Here is a 15,117-nt window from a genome sequence, read left to right as displayed (position 1 = left end):
AGTTGAAATAAAGTCGTTATTTTTGTTGTTTTTTTGCGCACAAAAGTGTTCTCGTCGTTTGATAAAGTTAAGATTGAGCCCCTGTAGTCACTTGGACTATTTTAACGATGTCTTTAATGACTTTTCGGGGACAGCAAGAGCCAGTCCCTCAAGAAGCCTATGGACTGTATGCAGGAGCGATCTTAATATCTTAAATATCTTAATTTGTGTCCTGAAGATGAACGAAGGTCTTACGGGATTGGAACAACATGAGGGTGAGTAAATACTGACAGAATTTTCATTTTTGGGTGAACTAACCCTTTAATCTCTAAAAACTGTTTAGCGAATGATGCTAGTATATGGGGCATAGAGTAATGAAAATGAAAAAAATCACTAGTTAATACCACTAACAAGGCTCAAAATAGCCCAACACAAACACGGTAGCATCAGGGTCCCTACATGCAAACCGTAAATATATAAACACTTTAACGGTGGCATAAAACAGATTTATTTAAACATTAAATATTGAAGACCAGGTTAAGTAAAATACAATGCATATATTTACACAATCAGAGAGGAGTATTTTGCTAAATATATGCACTGTGCACCAAGTTAATTTTTCTAGACGACTAATAGGTTTTTGGACATTGAAGTGCTTTTCTGAGGTAAATGTAAAGTTATATGACATTGTTTACAAGAGGTTACTTGCAGATCAATACATATTAAGGGTCTGCATCATATTGGCTACTTGGAAAAATCAGAATAATTCATAATGCAAACTCTAAATCAACATTCACCAATGCTAAATTTGCTATATATTGGAATCATTATGTTCACAACTTATAATAATAACCTCCAATGAGCTCACTGTTTCTGCCTAGCTAACTGCGTGATTTGTATTTGTACATTTCTGAAACGCATTACTTGGACACAGTCACCTCTGATAACAGATACTCTACATTGTAATTTAGATGCATGCATTTTCCGCAAAGCTGCTTTGAAATGATGTGTATTGTTAAAAGCAGTATACAAATAAATGTGAATTGAATCGAAATGAAATGAGTCTAGTACATCATTTGCCCCACATATTTTCAGCAAAAGGATGGAGTAAACAAAATGGCAAAATAAGTGACAAAACTGTCTATTATATATATGCTCAATAATCACCATAGTGCTCAATATATGCTCAATTATCATTATAGTGCTCAATTATCACCATATATATATATATATATATATATATATATATATATATATATATATAAATTAATTTGAGGTATGACTAATTGTTTTTTATATTTCCCTGTTGTGATACACTATATTAAAGAAGACATATTCATAACACTGTCTTACACATCTATTACTACTACATTAAAAACAGACTCCTTTTATTGTCAAGACGAGCTAAAAGCTTTAAGTGCACTTTTCTTGCTCAGAAAGTGTGGCTGCGAGTGCATCTCAGCTCTCAAGAACATTAATGTTTTTTTTTTCCTTTCTGTCCAATCTATAGTGACAGGTCACATTCAACAGAAAGCCGTGGCAGTACAACAGTTGGAGTAATTCATTAAAGTTTCCCCTCTATGATACTATACAATGACACTACAATGATACAGCCTGAAACGAACTGCTTCTTTCTTTAAATATGTGTGGTTACCTTGACATTTAACTGTAAATAATTTAAGAAAGTCAAATAAATCAAAGGATTTTTTTCATACATCCTTTCAAATAATCTCTTGGTTGTGAAGTTAAAATACACACACCAGGTCAAAAGTGCTCAATTATCACCTTACCAATGTTGAAAACACTCTTTGCAGTTTTATATATTTGATGAATAGAAAGTTCAAATGACAAGAAGTCTTTAGTAACATTATAAATGTCTATACTGTCACTTTAGATTCATTTTATAGTGTCCTTGCCGAATAAAAGTATTCTTAAATTAATTCATTATTATTATTTTTTTTTAAATCTTACTTACCCCAAACTTTTGAATGGAAGTGTATCAGTCTTCAACACTGATGATAAGAAATACATTTTAGGATCCTGTGACTGAAGACTGAGTAACGAATGATGATATTTTAAATAAATATACTAAACTAGAAATTTTCTTTAAAAAATTGTAATAATATTTCACAACATCATTAAATAAATGCAGACTTGGTGAGCAAAATAGACTTTTTCAAGCACATTAAAACTGTTGACCTGCTGCGGTTGACACGTGAGTTGTACAATTGCAGACTGATTCCTAGCATAATCTTCGTAGAGCTGAATAGGCTGGAATATACGTTAAACAACTCATCCTTTGTCATCAGTATTAGTCTTCTTTCTGTTGAAAGTTTCGACCAATAAGGCGCTTTGGGATTTGGGATACACAGAGAAGACTCGCCTCAGCACATTTACACAATTCAAATGTTCGGTAAGCGGTAATCCCTTCGCTTGTTACAGCAAACAGGCCCAAACCTCTGTGTGGAGGGCAGATTGTGAACTGGAAGGGCAGAAGTATTGAGGGATTGGGATTAAAGGGGATGTGAGGCTGTAGCTAACGTCTCTTACGGCCCACTAGAGCTTGCTGAGATGGCCAAAGAAGTCACATAAACCACTCTCTCCTTGTTCATTAGCGATTTCTTGTTCATTAGAGTCCTTGGCTTCCTTTCATGTCCTCTCAGGGCTCATGAGGATGAATGGACCGCATCTGAATTATACTGAGACTCAGAGACTTGGCTGCACTCTGATTGGATAGGGAAAATTCAGTTTAGTTTGGCCTCCAAAGAAAGTTTAATTTCTAGAGATTAGACTTTTAATTGAGAAAATTGATCACTGTGTGACCTTAAAGACCTGGTCACTGGTTAGTAAAAAAGGCATTATTCCCCCCCCCCCCCCCCAAAGGATGTTACTTCAGAGATTTCCGAAAGGAAATTACGGTCTTTTAGCATTTATTATTGATAGGGAAGATGAAGCAATGACATAGAGTGATAGGAGAGGCGATCAGGAAAGGACCACAAGTCAGAAATCATGGCTATGGTCACACTTAACAATAAGGTTTCATATTTAACATTAGTAACTACTTTAGTTAACACAAACTAAAGGCCATTGCACACTGAGTCCGAAATTTTCTTTTTTTCATTTCAAGTGTCTTTTTGTGTTCATCGGCCTAAAAATTGGTCACGCACAGAAACCTTGCACATTCCGATGCGTAGTTTTTAAATCTTTTCGGGGGAAAAAAAACCGCACAAAAATACAAAATGGATTCGTCAAGCAGTGAGGATGTTTTAGTTGCCCTCTCTCTTATTGAAAAGAGAAGAAAGAGAAAATATTGGGTCCATCCAATCCTGAAATTGCACAGAGAGGAAGGACCTCCTTATCAAGGAGTTGGGAATTTATCCCGAGTGATTCAAAATTTATTTCAGAATGTCAGTGGAATAGTAGCGATTCTGGAGCCACATATTAAAAGCAAGACCACCAATTTCCGTGAACCAATCGATCCTGAACAGAGACTGGCAGTATGTCTATGGACACACACACACACGGCCCGGCGGAAGCGCTGGGCAGACAGTACAGCTATATAGGCTACAGGTTATCATACCAAAATAATACATTAGTTATCGAATTTGCTGCTCAATCACAAATTTATCGATCCGAAATTTCGATCTGATTAAAAGGACAGGTTTATTCCTTTTCTAATCCGATCAAGAGAACATAGCCTAAACCCTTGGTTGAATTAAAAACCGAAACTGAAAGGACTGCGCATGTGCAAGGATGTGCGGAACGAGCTCCCCCGGCCCTAAATTGTCAAAAAACCTCTCAAAATGCTGGATGTGGATGCAAAAAACACAGAAAATTGAAATTTTATTTATGACGGATGAAAGTTTTGGAGGCGGTGTGTAAGCGTGATTGACATAACGTGAGGTCTTTTTTTTTTTTTTTTTTTTACGTGCAAAAATTTCGGATGCGAATTTCGTACTCAGTGTGCAATGGCCTTAAGAATTAACAATACTTTTACCGATGCAAAAAAACCAAAAACAAACAAACAATAAAAACAATACTTTAAATCTTAGTTAATGTTAATTTCAACATTTACGAATATATTATTAAAATCAAAAGCTGCATTTGGTAACATTAGTTAATGCACTGTAACTGGATTTCCCTTTTTTTTTCCAAGATGGCGCCGCCCATACCCCCTATAAACAGCCTCAAAACTGTTCTTCAGAAAGTCTATGGGTGACGTCACAGATGCTTTGTCCATATTTTTTACAGTCTATAGTTACTACCTCTAAAATGACGTTTTGGAAAAAGCAACAGAGGCATGGGATTAGATGCGTAAGAAATTAGTCCTACATACAAGAGCGTTTTAATGACAAAAACTTGACAAACATCTTGGAATGCATCATCTGAACAATGTTTTGAGGTGTGGTAACTGTAGTATAAGTGGAATAATTTACTTTGATTTATTAAAAAATGCTATTAGAAAAGCCTCGCACACCCGAGGTGGTAATGCGGTCACGACACGAAGCGGAATGGCTGTAACACCTCGGGTGGGCATTATTTTTCTAATAATTCAACGGCCTGTCTTCAATTATTCCTTACGCTACTCCAACATTGCATCAGGGGTTACTCTTTTGGAGCAAGTCGACTTGCGTAGCCCGTCTACCGGCTATTTTAGCCTAGTTAGTCTATTTTAATTTTAAATATGGATTTTTTTTTTTTACAAAAGCCCATCGTTTACTTCAGAAAGCCTTTATTAACCCCCTAGAGTCGTATAGATTACTTTTACTTCAAAATCTTTTCCCCCTTTCACTGCCATTATAAAGCTAGGAAGACCTAGGGCATTTTTTAATATAACTCTAATTGTGTTCTTCTGAAAGAAGATAGTCATCAACACCTAGGATGACTTGAGGATGAGTAAATCATGTGATGAACTCTCTTTTGGGTGAACCCTCCCTTTAAGGATACATCATTTATCTAGTTTAATGCGTTTATTTTTTTCATCATTTCCTATATCCAGCAAAGTAAACTATCAGATTGAAGGATGATTCAAACAAAACTGTATTTTCTGCAAGCTTTTTTCAAGGTAAATGTAGGTGTCTTTTCAAAAAAAGGACACTTAAAGACTTCAAAAGAGCACCTAATAACCAAATGAAACTAATCATCCATATAATTCATGCACACCGAATCACACATGAAAAAAAAGAACAAAAGAACAAAACTGAATTCAGAATTGAGTGTACAGTGCAACAACAGAGCATGTTTAGAGATGCTGTGCATCTTGCCTACAATGACCTTTAGCTGTGACTATCAACAATAAATCATGGTCTTTCAAATGAAACTGCTTAAGTGTAATAGCCTACTTCTCATTTTTTCGCAAGAGTTGTTCATTCTATAACATCCTCTAAATTTGAGACATTTTCTAACCAGAGCACACCTACAACTTTTTCATTTAATGTGCCCTTATTATGCTATTTTAAAGTTTCCTCATGTTGTTTAGGTGTCCTACAATAGATTTAAATGTATCAAAGATAAAAAACACTTACATTTTCTCATAATATACATTAGGGCTGGGTATTGACACAGATTTCACAATTCAATTTGATTTAGATTCACCAGCTTGCAATTCGATTCGATTGCGATTACAATTCGATTCAATTCAATATTGATTATTTTGGATTTTCTCAAGGAACACAAATCTCTTAACTAATGCTGTAAACTATGGGAGTCAGTAGCCTATAGGCTTCATTGGATATTGAAGATAAAAATGAACTGATTTGTAGCTATACAAACACTTAAATTACACTTTTATTTTTATAATAAGAAAGTTATATGAAATATAAACATTAATGGTGGCTGTAATAAAAACCTGCCTGATTTATTCAAACATGCATTAAATATTGAAGAACATTAAAAATTATAATGAATATGTAATATGGTTCATATATTTAGCAAAATTCTCCTCTTTAAAGTAAATTTTTCTAGCTCACTAACTGACTAAGTTTATGGTCACATGGTTTTTCTGAAGCAAATGTGACGTTACATGACATTGTTTACGAGCTGTTTAACTGACGTCTTTCCACAGATGAAACACTGATGGAGCGATTCCATGTGACGATACGGATTTCGATAAGTTGTACTCCATCTTTTAACACACTTTCAGATGCTCATTCATGTTCATTTAGCGCTGTTACTGGGATTATTAAGGCGGAGTAACTGATATTAAGGCGGAAGAGAAGATCTTCCTTCTCTTGAGCTGAGCCAGAGCGATCTCACACCACAGCGCCAAACGCTATTTATGTTTTTGAATTTCGTAAAAAAATGGACCTAATTCGAAATTTGAGACTTTATTTTATAATAATAGTAACAAGGCACAAAGATTATTACGACACTGCAATGTTCCATTCATTCATGCAATGAAAACAGGATGACTAATCGATTCTTGAGGTTTAAGAATCGATATCGGACAGTAAAAATGAGAATTGATTAATATCGAGAAATCTATATTTTTTACCCAGCCCTAAAATACATATCACATAACCTAATTTTTCAAACAGTCAGAAACCGGTTACAGTAGTTTGACGTGTTTTCACGTGTCGGAAAAGAACATTACAATATCTGAATTTGAGCTCTGGAGGCTTCATCATTGCTTGTTACACTGTGGTACTCAGTAGTTTTTCCCCAGTAATAATTCTAGTGTGAGTCCTTCTCATCCTTTTGGAGTTGATGTAAAGTGAATTTGTTTTAGTAGTGTAGAAAACAGCATCTTCTTGACATATCGACAACACAAACCAAACTCTTCCAGGCCTCAGCTACAACAACAGTTTTTAAGGGCAGGGCAAAGTAGACATTGTTTGTGAGCAGCCAATGAAGACAATAGTCTTCCATTATGCAAATTTTTTACATTTTTCCATAGGTCTGTAACAGGAAGTGAGACTGGAATTACTAATGCGTTTCGGCAGTTCAGAGTCAATTATTTCTATTAGGAGACGATAATTTTATTATTTGTCATGCACTTTGATCTTTAACACATTGCAGACCTTTTACATTCACAAGCAGCTATATTACATACTGCATGAAAGGTAATACATTGATTGATCTATCTCTAGATATTGTTCATTCAAATGACATCTACGAAACTTTTAATCTATTTTAATTGTCCCCTCAGGACAAATAGAAGCAAGAACGCAAGTCAGAATGCTTAGAAAAGAAAATGCTGAGAAAAAAAAAAAAAAAAAAAATCCAAGTATGAGCAATAAGTAATACTAATGCTTGACTTAGTAAGCATGAGCACAATATCATCATTTTGTAATCAATTTTGGCCAGGATATTTTGTCAGGGTAAATAGTTAAGGAATTATCTACTGAGGCAGAGCTAAAATTTAATGAATTTATCAATATGCAAATGAGCACACTTTGAAAAACTTTGTTTGATTTAATCTCTAGCCAGACAACAGCAACTGACCAAATAAAGTGCAGCTTAACTGCTTTGCTATACTGCTGGAGAATTTCCAAAACAAATGCTATCTGCAAAAAAAAAAAAAAAAAAAGAAAAAAAAAAGAAAGAAAAGAAAATAGATAAACACAGATGGATGTTACAGGTCTGAGATGAGCCCACCTTACTGGCACGGTGTTAAAATCAGCAGCAAATGTGATTACAGACCACAGATCAGTGCATAAGACCACAATGGAAATAAGGAAATTAATGGAAATTAAGGGACCACAATGGAAATAAGTCTTCGGGCTTTATTGTGTTATCCCTGACTACTTTTGTATCTGATTTTAATGTATGAAACAGTTTCTTACTGTTTTTTTCATATTTTTTATATTTAAGTGGTCAAATAAAATCAAATCAAATCAAATCAAGAGAGGGAAATCGGGTAAATGAAGACAACAGGTGTGTGCAGTCAGCTCATTGCATGGTGAGGAAGAAACTGCCACTGATTTTGACTTTCAGATGTAATATTCTCAGTTGAATCAATGGAAATTCTGTCAGTATTTACTCACCCTCATGTTGTTCCAAAACTCTATGTGTTTATTTGTTCTGCTTTTAATCAAACAGATCTCATTCCCCATTGACTACCATAGTAGGAAAAAATACATACTAGTCAATGGGGAATGAGATCTGTTTGATTAAAACATTCTTCTAAATATCTTCCTTTGTGTTCAGCAGAACAAATAAACACATAGAGGTTTGGAACAACATGAGGGTGAGTAAATACTGACATAATTTTCATTTTTGGGTGAACTAACCTTTTAATGCACTGCCGATTTCAAAATTATTTGTTGACACTGTGTTAATAATATAACACTTTTAAATAAAGTTCCATTTATACACATTAGTTAACTACATTAGATGCATTTTTCATTTATCATGTTGACTAAAGCATTTCTTAAACTTTACTATTGTTAATTAACTAACATTAACAAATATTAGTAAATATTGTAACAAATGTATTGTTCTTTGTTAATTAATGTATTAACTCATGTTAACTAACGGGACCTTATTTTAAAGTGTTACCATATTTTTTTTTGCATAAAAATGGCCAAAAAATACTTGATTTTTATTTGGTTGGCTTGGCTGATGAAAATGTATATGCTTTGGAAAATGAAATTACAGTGCATGAAACATTAACCTTGAACAGTTCTTTTAATGCAATGGCAATTTTTCACTTCAGGTAATGGGAACGTCCAAGGCTCAATCATCGGATACTTCTTGAAAATCTGCAGGCTCTGAATTACTGTTGGGTAGCTCAACAATGACCAGTTATTGAAAGTAAAATAAAAAAAAAATAAAAAAAAATACATATATATAATAGGGCTGCAACGATTCGTTGACGTTGTCGACAAAAATCGATAATAGAAATAGTCGACAATGAATTTCATTGTCGAATTGTCGCCAGACATGTTTTTTTTTTTTGGTTTTTTTCGACCGAGCACTTTCGCTTCTCTGCTGAGCGATAACATACAGAAATGGCAGTGTCCAACGCAGCAGCTGCACATACCAAAACATCTAAAGTTTGAGAGCATTTTAGCCTGGATAAGGTGAATAAAAAGGTTACCTGTATCATGCAAAGCAGTCCTTGCTATCACGGCAGCACCTCGGTGATGCACGAACATTTAAAAAGAAAGCACGTCGGACAGTTGAATGAAACGGAGTTTGACTCGCCTCGGTAAGATTTACTGTATTTTCCGCAATATAAGGCGAATTTAAAAGCCTTTAATCTTCTCAAAAAATGACAGTGTGCCTTATAATCCGGATCTTCTTATATATGGACCAATTAGTTAACAACGCCCCGCGTTATTAAATTCGCCCGCGAACTCGCGCTCGTGTCCATCTTATGCCTGCTTTGTCACACGGCCAGTTCAACCTCGTATAAATCAGGTTATGTGTGTCTCCCGCTCACGAACGCTCACTCTTAACAGACACACTGTCCCCGGCGCTACTCGCGCGTCACAGAACGTTCATAAAGCGCTCCCCGTTCATAGTAACCGGGTCGTCTCACTCTCATTCATAACAATATATGAGTCGCAATATATGAGTCAGGCTGCGAAAGTTACGTGCACGCCCCAGCGCGCTCACACTAGCTAATAAACGCCGCGCACTACATTCCCTTTAGCACATCTAGTTGATGCATAACGCAAAGTCGCAAACCCAGTCAAACGTGTGACTGCAGTATCTTATGCGCCTCATAATCCGGTGCGCCCTATATATGAAAAATGTTCTAAAATAGGTCATTCATTGAAGGTGCGCATTAAAGTGCGGAAAATAGGGCAAATAACATGGAAGTCAATACGTTTTGTTTTGGATCACGAGTAGTAAAGTTATTTTGCAACAGATTGACCACTGAATGTATCTCACAAAATGCACTTGATATTTTTGCTACTGTTTTATTGCTGCTAATGTGCCTGCCCCTGGTTTAGCTACAGGAAGAAAATGTTTACTTGATTTTAATTTATTTTTTCTTGTAAAACAAATGTACCTGGCCTTTATAAAAATGATAGAGTTTCTTTATTTATATATTTATGTCTATACTGACCAAGCACTGTGCCTAATTGGTTTTAGACAGGGCATTTTTTATTTACTTTTAGTATAAATCGGCCTATCAGCAGCAAAGTTCAATAAAATATGCATTTTTCATTGAAGTACCCCCTTCTTTCTTGTGTTTACTATCATTTTCCACATAATTAAAGCAATTCATGCTAAATTTTAGAAAAATGTAATAATTATCCGATTAGTCGACTAATCGTTTCAATAGTCGGTGACTAGTCGACTATTAAAATAGTCGTTAGTTGCAGCCCTAATATATAATGCTTTTTATTTAAACTTTTTAAAAGTAAACTTTCCATTCAGAATCTTATTGGCATCCACTCATAACGTAACATTAACCAACTATTTGGTGAACAAGTGTGTGCGGTGTGTCTGTTGTTTTGTTTCCAGTCTAGCTAGATCCGCTTGCACCTTGGTCGACGAAGCAACAAAGCACCCTCGCCATTGAAATGAATGGGTTTCATAACACAGCGCCACGCATGCCACATCCAGTTGCTAGAGCATGTGAAAAAACTACAAAGTTTGCTTGGCCAAAAAGACCGTTAAACGGGCGATAGAAAAAAATAAATAAAAAAAATTGACGCCGTTAAAATGGGTTTGCGTTAACTGCGTTAATAACGCGTTTAACTGATAGCCCTAATATTCTGTACATATATTAGGGCATATATTAGTTAATTGTGCGTAAAGTTTCGAAATGCTAATTTATAAGAGTTTCGGTTACGTGGTTTATTTTATTTTATTGTTTTTACTATCATGGTGACAAGTATACTTTTAAGTTTTGCCAGCTTAAAGGGTTATGAAACCCCCCTCTTTCAGCTCAAGTCTAGCTCACAATCTTTTTGAAAAATACAACTTAAATGGGCATGGCTAGCTGTGAGAAAAAAGGGAGGGAGTGGGTGTGGTATAGCCATCACTGTCAATGTCCCATGCATATCGACTGTCACTAAAAAAGCAATGGTAAAACATGAGGAAATGCTAGATTTTTATATGTAACTGGCAAAGTTAAAGTCTGATGAAATACACTGACACTTTATTATTGTCCTTTCAAAAGTAACTGAAAGCCCTGCTACATATATTAGCCTACAGTAATCGTAATTCTATTTAAAACATATTCATGTAGGCTACATGTATAGTATAATTATAATGTCATTATAAAATATATAGTGGTTTATAGACACTATAAATGCATTAAAAAAAAAAAAAAAAAAAAAAGAAACAAATTTTCTGCTTAAAAAAATCGTTCCATGAATAGTCTACGGGCCCCCTGAACCCTCATAATAAAGATGGCTCTTCGGACGTGGATGACTTCTCATTTTAGACACACACATGCACACACACACAGTCACACACACACCTCTGAAGGGATAGAAAAGTCCTCAGGATACCACCGCATCTCTCGCAAGACGCATTAGTTGTCAACAAGGCGAAATCCACTCTACACTTCTCGCAGCTCTCTCGAGAAAATGCTCGCGGCACACACTATAGTTTAGATCATAGACTGTTTAGATGTGTCCGTGGTTGATGGCAAATCAACAGTCCAGAGCCAGAGTCTAGCCCTGGCAGCATTGCGGGGAACATATTCAACACACTTGGACTTTGCACCATGAAAACAAACACTTGTGTCCCATGATTGACTCTCATCTACTATGCGATATATCACAGTTTGACATGTCTGTCGTTGGAAAGATCCACGTGGTGTCATGAATAATTAAGAGACTGTGTCTTCTCATAGGATAAGAAAACTCAGTCTCATTAATAATTATGAGACACCGATGAATCGTCAACGCACTCACAGTGCACGGCCACATCACAGCGGGTGACGTGGACACAATGAAGATTTTAAACCCGGAAGACGAAAAAAGCGAAAAAAAACCCCTCAAATTTTACAATTTTAACCCTATTATTAAATCTAACAGATGCTAAAAATTGTCTTCAATGGTGTTCAACACGCATACCTCTGTTAAAATCTCAGAAATTTTAGTTTGGGGTTTCACAACCCTTTAATCGGGTTTACAGTGTCAGTGTGAAAAAAAAAAAAAAAAAAAAAAAAAAAAAACTCCATTAGAGCTTGATTTGGGTCATTCATGCAAGTGTCTGACCATACATGAAAACACAACAACACAGTGACAACACAGTGTTTATTATTTTAAAAACAATAGAGTGTTTATTTTCCATTTCCTGAAAAGTAATGGTTTTGGAGAAGTGAGGTTTCCGCCTGACAGCGCCGATATGTTAAACTGCAGTTCACTTTGGCCTACTTGAAATAAGTATGCATGTGTGTTTGTATGTTTTCGAGGGGTGGGGGTGGTGTTGACTGTTAACAGTCGATGTAGGGTCCACTGTAATGAGAACGTAACCTGCTGTTGAAAAGGCTTCACATCCACACTCCATTAACTCTGCAACCCAATTACACATTACACTCTGATAGGTCAGACCCCTACTGGCTCATTTACATAATAACTCAATAGATACTGGGATGGGAACATGCTCAGAGGGAAAGGTCTGACTGTTACACAAACACACATTTATATAGCTTATTTGCCCTTATATAAATGCCTACACAGTAAATATGTTACCAAGTTATGCTATACCCTTAATACTGCACTGTTTAAATTAACATTTTAAACATAAGAAATTTTCCGCTAGGATGCATTCAATTGTTCAAAAACCTCTATTTAGAATAATGAAAAAAAAATAAAAAATCTCTGTTTTCCACACCGATAAGAAGAAATGTTTTTGAGCAGCAAATCAGCATATTATAATAATTTATGAAGGTTCATGTGAAGCTGAAGACTATGATACGCCAAGCGCGGCACAAGTTTTTTATTGCTAGTTTCAGCCGCACACAGTTATCATTTTCATGTCCTGTGCCACGTGGTTTAAATAGCAAATGCATTTTTGCCCATTTGCCCATGCTGGTCTGAGAATGAAGTGTGTTTAGGAGCATTGATGGCACATTACTATTTTGAGGCAATTGAAATACAATATATATATATATATATATAATGTAAAAGATTACATGTACATAACGATATGGTGAAATCTAGCTTGTCCTGTTGATAGTCTGTTTGTGCGTATTAACCTCACGTACAAGCACATCCGTTTCCTCTCTGGAGAAGCATTCAGTTTTTTCGCTTGAAAATTCCGCAATGTAAATAGCAAATCCGTTTTAGACCATGCACCATGCGCGTCGAACACTTTCCCCGTCTTTTAACTAGGAAAACTGGATTCGGAGTCGTCTTTCAAATACAATAAAATATCTAACCGACCCAAAAACTTTGACTAGTAGTTTTATTTGTCACTTTGGAAAGAGATTCCTTTATTTGAATTTGTATTGTTACATATAATAACATTTGTACGTAATAGTGAATTATGGCGCTTTTCCACTACACAGTACCAGCTCGACTCGGCTCGCCTTTGTTTGGTTTTCCACTGTGTAAAATTTGTACCTGTTCTTGCTTTCAGGTACTTTTTTTTAGTACCACCTCCGGCGAGGTTCTGAGCGAGCTAAGGCGATACTAAAATGTCATGTGAAAACAATGCCGACTGCTGATTGGTCAGAGACAATCGTCACCATTCACTGCGTCATCATTGCACGTGCCAGATGGAGTATCCATAATAACCCTGCCATTTTTAAATAGTTAGGCCAGAGACAGTTACTAAATTTACTACTATTATTATGGCAACTCGGAAGAATACGCCGTGGTCAAACGAGGAGACAAAAGAGGAGACTGCAGACTGTCCTTTGTTTGGTGGTCGAAGAGAGGATCCAGCGAGAGCCTGATAGGACAACCGGGTACTCTTTGTGGCGGTACTGTCTGCAATGGATAACGGAAAGAAAAGCGAGCTGAGTCGAGCTGAGCCGAGTCGAGTCGAGCTGGTACTGGTAATAGAAAAGCGCCATTAGTTTCAGACACGTCTATTATCTCTCAATTTGAAAACATAAATTTGATACTGATTTTGATATTGATTTTAATTTATTAACATTTTTAATTTGAAATGAATAGAGTGATAATTGATTCCTTTGTTTTATTTTTAAGTGGAACTTCTTGTCGTATATTTTGTGACCGAAGCACCTGCGCCCTCAGATCACTTGGACGTGGCTGTCGCTACAAGAGATAAAACGATGTAAATATACTGTTCGTTTTCTCACACAAACCGCTTGTTTCGTGTCTTAGGCCATCAATGTGTACTTACATTTATGAGTCATTAAATCATGTTTAATTTGGACTTTTCTGTGCATGCTCTTTGAGGTGTTGACCATAGACCTCCATTATATGACTGACAGACAAGACGGTTTGACCTAAAAATATCAAAAAATAATGAAAATACTGCGGAAACAAAGACACCTACATCTTGGATGCCCTTGAGGTAAGCTAAAACATACCAAATATTAATTTTAACTATCCATTTAAGTGAACTATGCCTTTAAAAAACCATTATAGCATATGTTCGTCTAGGACAGGTCAAGTACTACCACTATTTCTTTCTAAAATACTTTGATGCATTTCTGCAAAATGGCCAATTTCTCCAATTTAGTGTTTTCAGATTTGCATAAAGCTTTTGATTTTCTGGTAATTTCATTGCTTCCCAAATCAAGCAAACAGAGGAAACCAGAAAGCTCAGAAGCACACTTACCTCTATGATTTGAAAGATAGCAGGCAGGAGACGGCTCTCTCTAACAAGCCTGTTTGGGGGAAAACACACACACACACACACACACATAATTATACACATATTTAGCTTGGGACACACACATTTACTTCATGGCATTAGGCCCATGTTCCATCTTCATTAGTGTGACACTTGTGCACACGTTTGGGTTTTGGCACTGAACAGGACCACTGAGGTGTGAACGCTCTGCCGTGCCAAGATCAGTCAGCTGGGAAAATGACCTTTGACTAATCCAGTGACGAGTGAAAAAGAGAGAGAAAGTATGCCGCTGAAAAGATGAAAGAGTGATGGAGGAAGAAAGTCAGGTGGAAACACAGTAATAAATTGAGAGTGAGAACTAGAGGGGCTATATATAAAAACCTAGTGTGTTTGACACCTAGATTCTTACTGGCTTTTTACTTTAAAATGTACTGCTAATCACCATAACAATAAAAT

At 35.9% G+C, this 15,117-nt stretch overlaps 1 protein-coding gene across 2 annotated transcripts in view; it reads right to left on the bottom strand.

The window, feature by feature from the left end:
• ulk4 (unc-51 like kinase 4) overlaps positions 1-15,117 on the bottom strand; it is a 256,347-nt gene that overhangs the window by 92,737 nt on the left and 148,493 nt on the right. For both annotated transcript variants that reach the window (XM_089117516.1, XM_089117518.1), the window contains exon 31: positions 14,647-14,695. In XM_089117516.1, coding sequence (XP_088973642.1) covers positions 14,647-14,695 — 49 coding nt within the window. The remainder of the gene's footprint in view (positions 1-14,646; positions 14,696-15,117) is intronic.

Source organism: Pimephales promelas, chromosome 12 (assembly GCF_988280905.1).
Source record: "Pimephales promelas chromosome 12, fPimPro1.hap1.1, whole genome shotgun sequence".
Lineage (NCBI taxonomy): Eukaryota > Metazoa > Chordata > Actinopteri > Cypriniformes > Leuciscidae > Pimephales > Pimephales promelas.
The sequence above is the reverse complement of the archived record's forward strand: the minus strand, read 5'-3'. Positions and strand labels throughout refer to the sequence as shown.